At 46.9% G+C, this 6,728-nt stretch overlaps 1 protein-coding gene across 3 annotated transcripts in view; it reads left to right on the top strand.

Moving 5' to 3' along the window:
- Positions 1-4,004: 4,004 nt before the first annotated feature.
- The window catches only part of DSP (desmoplakin), a 42,504-nt gene continuing 39,780 nt past the window's right edge, over positions 4,005-6,728 (top strand). For all 3 annotated transcript variants that reach the window (XM_068162983.1, XM_068162982.1, XM_068162981.1), the window contains exon 1: positions 4,005-4,512. In XM_068162983.1, the coding sequence (XP_068019084.1) occupies positions 4,322-4,512 (191 nt within the window). In that variant the 5' untranslated portion in view covers positions 4,005-4,321. The remainder of the gene's footprint in view (positions 4,513-6,728) is intronic.

The raw sequence follows: 6,728 nt of genomic DNA, 5'->3' as shown, positions 1-6,728 counted from the left end.
TTCTTCCCCCACCTTGCTAGGCTGGTTTCAGGTTGGCCAGGCCCAAAACTGCACTCCTTTGTTTCACTCTCCCAAGACCCATCAAGGCTATACTACAGCCCCCCATGCCAAGGCCATAACTACACAGTAAAATACCCGAAGAGAAGTGCCTCCCACAGAAGCAGAGAGGGAAGGAAAGAGAAAGAAAATAATTTTGCAGCCAGATTTATAAGGATGCAGTATTTATGGGAAGAAATACAAGGATTACACCTCCTGGACACTCTAGCTCCTGGAGGTCTCAACTCAGTGGCCCTCTTAAAGGCACCTAGGCTCAAGAGAGCATTAAAGAGAGGATGTAATGAAATAAGCCCAGAGGATGGCATGTTAAATAGGAGGGTCTGGCAGCTACTGTTCAAAGCTGTGAATTAGCAAGGCACTGAGGGGAATTTCAGTGTGCCCTTGGAAATTCAGTTCTTTAGATAAAATACAGATGTCTCTTTGGCATAGAGAGGGACAAATGCAACTCATTACATGCACCTCAAGCAGTGTTCTGAATAATTAAAGACCTACTATTAGCCTAAACATAAATAGAGCTGTTGGATACAGCATTTGGGGTTGTGAAGGAGCTTTTTATGAAACCTGAAGAGACAGATTATGTCTAGCCCTAGTATTACATATAAAGGAGCTTCCCTCTATTTACTGAACTGGAGGTCAGCTGTATCCCTGTTGCCTCTTTGGAATTGTTTTCTCATATTATCCTCATGGTGCCCATAATTCTACAGGAGGTGACTTAGAATGCAGGGCTGTGCATGGAGCTTGGCTGTAGCTTGGTTTAAAGTGTCTGGAAGGAATATTACATCTCCATTATACTAACTCACTTAAAGAAGGTCTCCTAAGACCCAGTTTTCATGGATCTATTTCTTAAGAGGCAGAATTCCACCTTCTGCTAAAGGAAAATAAGCAAGAAACTCCAAATTATTGCATTATAGTCTCTCCTGCATGGAGTTTTCCTCGGGAAGAAAACGAGACTCTGCAGCCTGAAGACATTTGCTCCCAAAATCTCTTTGTGTTCAAAGAAAGTCAAGGAATGTAGAATGTGGCCTTAGATGCCAGGACTGTGCCTTTCCAGAAGTAGTGGAGCAAGGTGGAAGTGAGATCATCTCTTTATGACCTGCAGTTGATAGAATAGCAATACTCATGTGCCCTGATTCTGCTTCAGGGCAACCAAGTCCACTTAAAGTAAGCCCCTGAGTAAAATGGATTGTTTCATCAAATAGAAACATTTGTATTTACTTCCTTCATTTGCTTATGTGTGAAAACAGTTACAATGGGAGCACTGAGCTGTTCCAAGTACAATTCAGTCTTCTCCAATTCAGCAGGGCCAGAAGAACTCACTTTCTGTTTAAGTACGTTTTTCTACCTGTCCAAGTAACTGACTCACCTAGGCCTCTGGGTGTATCACACACATGCTGTCTCCATGACAGATAATGGAGTGTCTCATGGAGCTGGCACACCAGTCCAAGCTGGAAGGTGGGACTTCTTGGAGGTGGTGCTAAAACTCTGCAAGAACCTCAGAGTGGGATAATACCTTTGGATTTCTAAATAAATGGGCAACTCCCAAAGGGACTTGCTGAAAAAAATGCTTTCTGTTCATGTGGGTAAATACAAGTGCCTGGCTTGATGCATCCCCACTCAAAAACAGACTTCTAGGTACACTGGTGGTACTAATGCAGTGAGCTGTGTTGACATTTCACAGTATTTGGAGTATCAAGACACAAAGCTCAGGTTTCCCTTATGCTGCCTATTCTTAGTCTGTTTCATCTTCATTCATTTCTTACCTATTTCTACATCTGTTTCCTATCTTTTTACTTCCTTCGTTACAGCATTAAGCCTATATATTTGTTTTTCTTCCCCATCTTGAATGCTTTATTCTGCTCCCTAATAACTTTGGGCTGTAATGTGAAATCATCAAACTATGCAGATGTAATCTATTCAAAACAGCACCCCAAATGCACCTACATATACACACACACACATATATATATATGTATATGTCTACATATATAGATATGCACTGATCTACAGTGATTCATGTTGTATGTAATCCAGCATATATATTACAATATAGAAGTCACTGTATGACTTCACAGATAACAGCCAATATGCATTCTCTTTGTGGCATTCCATACAGCTCCAGGCAATGCAACCAGGATGCCTTTCGGACCAAGACAACCCCATGTTTGCTTGCAGCAGCCTCTGCTATGCTGTCCCTCTAGCAGCAGGGCAGGTTCTGTGGTGCTCCCAAGGAGCCCTGGTAGTTTCAGTGGGATTGAGGAGAATTCCTCTCAGCTTTTTTGTTTCCCTAAGTAGTTCAGAAAGTCTTGTCTTTCAATATGCTGGTGTAGTTGTTATTTACCATCCTGTCACTTGGATTCAAAATACTAGGGAAATTATCAGTGCAGGGAAGACAGAAGCAGGCCCAGGAATTTATGCATGGTGTGGGCTGCTGGTGATCTCCCACAAGTTTAAAACACTTATATATGTAACATACATTATGGCATATGAGATATCACAGAGCATCAGATGATTTGATATGGCTGGCTCTTGTACTGCACTTTGGGATGAAAGCCTCAGGATCATTTCAGCAAAGCTTGGCAAGATTATTTACAAGTGAGTTAGTGCTTCTTCAGATGTGGCCATCTTCTTTTTGTTTTCTAACACCATGGACAAGAGGCCAGAGCAGCTGAAGCACTGCCACTGAGCACAGCTAGGGAATTGTTCCAAACCACCCCTTGAGACTGACCCAGTGATTGATGGCTGCTAATGAAGGCACCACCGGGCATCCTACAACAAACTGCCTTGGCTAATACTCTACATACACACAAATGTATTGAAACAATTCTGTCTCTGGGATCTGGCTTATTTTTTATTTTTTAAGAGTAAAGCTTAACTTTCAGAACACTGGAAGGCAGGAATCAAGAGAAATTAAGGGGGGAAAGTTGAAATATCCATTTCTGGACATCCTTTCTTGTGCACAAATGCAGTCAGTGCATGACAGAATGCAAACATTTCTTGGGCTACTGCAGAAGCTTTGAGGCTGTTTCAGAAATGCACTGGGCTTAAGGGTATTGCCAACCCTCCCAAATGCAGGAATCCAGATGTATTTTGGAGCTGATGAAACAAACATTTGTTTCACAGAATCACATAGAATCCCACCATAGTGGGGGTTGAAAGTGACCCCTGGAGATCATCTAGTCCAATCCTCCTGCTAAAGCAGAGTCACCCAGAGCAAGCTGCCCAGGATCACAATGTCCAGGTGGGTTTGGAATTTCTCCAGAGGAGAATCCACAACCTCTCTGGGCAGCTTGGTCCAGTACTGTCACCCTCACGGGAAAGAAGTTTCTCCTCATGTTCAGATGTAAGCACCGGAGTTCCAGTTTGTGCCTGTTGCCCCTTGTCCTGTCATGGAGCACCACTGAAAAGTGACTGGCACCATCCTGTTGCACCTCACCCTGTAGCTACTGATGGGCATCAAGAAGATCCCCTCTCAGTCTGCTCTTCTCCAGGCTAAACATCCCCAGGTCTCTCAGACTTTCCTTGTCAGAGAGATGCTCCAGTTCCTCCACCATCTTCACAGCCTTTGCTGGACTCTCTCCAGTAGTTCCTTGTCTTTCTTGAACTGGGGACTCCAGAACTGGACGCAGAACTCCAGAAGTGGTCAGGCAGGAGTTTTTTACTGGGATCAAGCTTCCACTGGCAACCTCTGAGGGCAGTCCACGCACCACGAAATGAAGAAACACCGGAGCGAGGCTGAGAGAGCCCTTACAGTCCAGGCACCGGGGCCGGTGCAAACACCGCCGCCGCCGGGAGGCTGGGCCAAGCGCGGCCGGGAGGAGCGGGGAGGAAGCCTATCGAGAATCGTGAGGCGGCCACCGAGGAGGCGCGGAGGACTCAGGCGGGGTGCCGGCGGCTCCTCCACGCCCAGGACCGCCGCTTAAAACCGGCGCCGAAAGGTGTGGCTTTGCTTTTCCTCTGCCGGAGGGGAGGAGAAGGGACAGGACCTCCACTCTTGCTGCCGCCGAGTCCTTCTTCTCCAGCCGCCGCCGCCGCCGCCGCCCGCCCTCCACCGCGCCGAGCTTCGCCCCTGCCCACCCCTCCACCTGCCGGCCGCGCAGATCGCCGGCGCCCGGCCTTTCTCCGGCTCTCGGTGGGCTGAGAGGACGAGGCAGTCCCGCGGCAGGCTCTCCCGGGAGTGAATGCCTTTCCCCTCGTCGACTCTGCCTCAGTTTTCTCCCCGTCGCGTCCCACCTGGTTCCCTGTCCCCGCACACTCCCCCGTCGCCATGAGCATCAACGGCGGCTCGCACCCGCGGATCAACACCTTGGGCCGGATGGCGCGGGCAGACTCGGGCACCGACGTGCGCTACGAGATGAGCTCCCATGTGGTGGGGGGCGGCGGCGGCGGCACTCACACCCACAAGACGTACTATTACCAGAAGACCTACGGCGGGGACTATGCTTCCGACGGATACGGGTAGGTGCGGGCCGGAGCGAGGGAGCGGACTTCCACAGCCCCCCAGCCGCCCCTGCCGGTCCCCGGCCCCGCCTTGGGAGATCGACCCTGAGCCACTCAGCTTTCAAGTCTTTTTCCACCCCCTCCCCGCCCCCCCCCGCTCCGAGGTGCCCGACTCCTAAAAAAGCGTTTAAATGCAAGCAAAGTATTCGTTTTAAATTTTATTTTTAAAGTTTTTGTTTAAAAAAAAAAAAAACCCAACCAAACTGTTGTCGGGGAGTGTTCCTGAAGATACTAAAGGGGTAAAGAGAGAGCGGTAACCCCAGTGCCTCCCCTTTGCACTCTGGTGTCTGTGCTGGCTGTACCGACTCAACCCTTCTCTGCTGATAAACTCCCTCTTGGTTCGGTGACGCAAAACCAGCTATACTGTGCTAAATTACCTCATACATCCCGGCCCAGCTCTCACTGCCCTCCCCAGCAGCTGCATAACTAGAGCTATAAAATAACTTTAACTAGTGGGAATCGTTCTCTTGCTCATCTTGTTGTGTTTGGTTGGGGTTTTATTTCCTTTTTTTTTTCCCCTTTCCACTTGTGGAAAGCCCAGGTGTTTAAGCTACAGTCTCTTAGGCAGCAATCCCTGACTTGGTGGCTGGGGAGCAAAGATGTATGACAAAGACAAGAAAGAGTGATTGCGCTATGGAATGGGCTGCCCAGGGAGGTGGTGGAGTCGCCGTCATTGAAGGTGTTCAGAAGGAGACTTGATGGGGTGCTTGGTGCCATGGGTTAGTTGTTTAGGTGGGTTGGATTGGTTGATGGGTTGGACACGATGATCTTGAAGGTCTCTTCCAACCTGGTTTGGTCTATTCTAATAAAGGTTTATTCTAACAAGCAGCATCAGTCTGCTTTCCTCTCCTTTTTGCTCCCCTCGCTTGCCCCGTTGCTTCAATCACAGTCCAGATCATTTAGGCAGGGTGCCACTGTGAACCTTTGTTTGGAGAGCACCAGCTTTCCTGGATGTAGCTGTATTGATCTGCACAGATTAGTTATGGCAGAGTTTTTCGAGCAAAGCCATGCTCTGAACATATGAAAAGCCAGTGCAGTGGGCACTGAGTTCGTGGGGCTGAAAAGCTGGCAGCACTTACTGAAGCAAACGGCACCTATACAAAACGCTGCTGATGGTTACTAATTTTTACTTGTGGAATGGCTCTGTTAAACCCATTTTATTGATGCCAGTGACTTAGGAATTGATTTAGAAGTGCTATCATGTAATTTGTGTTAGAATTTAAGCCCTAATTTTATGGCTGGTATGCCATGACTAGCTTGCAGAAGGATGAGAATTAAACATTTGTAGTAAATGGACAGATGAGAACAGGTTTCATTATACCAAGCAGATCTATAATGGCTGTAGAGAACTGAGGTTTCCCTAGAGAACATGGAGAGCACTGATTAGGTATGGCAGACCGATTGCTTGTGGACCACTAAATGAAAGACAAAACTTGCATTCTACTTCTTTTTGGTTTATTGTGTTGCCTGGTCCGTATTTCTTCGTTGAACTTTCAGTTTGGTGTGTGCAGTGAAGGTAATTACAGTGAGTTGTATCTAGAAGATGGCTACATACTGTCAGAGTAGTATAAGGATCCCTATTTATTGCTAGGTTAGAACAATATTTTATCATGGGAGAGTGCGCGCACTAGGACTCCAAAATGCTCTTGCCGTGTGAGGATTTGTTTTGCTTCACTGCAGACACCTCTGGTGTTTACAGGAGACAGACATGAAAAATGAATGGCATAGCATGCTACTTCCTGGCCTTTCTCTTCTTGCAGGGTTTACTCTGTCTGATGCAGCTATATTGGATTCACTGAACTCACTTCCGTATTGCTCCTGGCTTTCACTCGGGAATACAAAGCTTCCTTTAATTTCTCTTTCTTTGACTTCTGTTACGTATTTTCAACCATAGTTTGTTAGGCTCTTCTCTCTTAAGTATTCAGTGGTGGTATAGCAAGAGTGGAGAGGTTAACAACCATGGATTGACATCCTTTACAACATAATATTCATTTCTCCTTTTGGGGAAAGCTTATCTGGCAAGGAGGCTGCAATGCAATGTATTCAGATTTACTGTGAGGCTTCTGCATGGAACTAAAGACCTCACTTAATGAGGTAACTGGACTTTAATTTTAAATGCAGTAGGATTAAACTTAGGGTCTAGTCTTGTAAGTTTTGGGGTGTATTCTGTGGAA

Source organism: Melanerpes formicivorus, unplaced genomic scaffold (genome assembly GCF_026170545.1).
Source record: "Melanerpes formicivorus ecotype bairdi unplaced genomic scaffold, bMelFor1.0.p_v2 SCAF_69, whole genome shotgun sequence".
Taxonomy (NCBI): domain Eukaryota; kingdom Metazoa; phylum Chordata; class Aves; order Piciformes; family Picidae; genus Melanerpes; species Melanerpes formicivorus.
The sequence above is the reverse complement of the archived record's forward strand: the minus strand, read 5'-3'. Positions and strand labels throughout refer to the sequence as shown.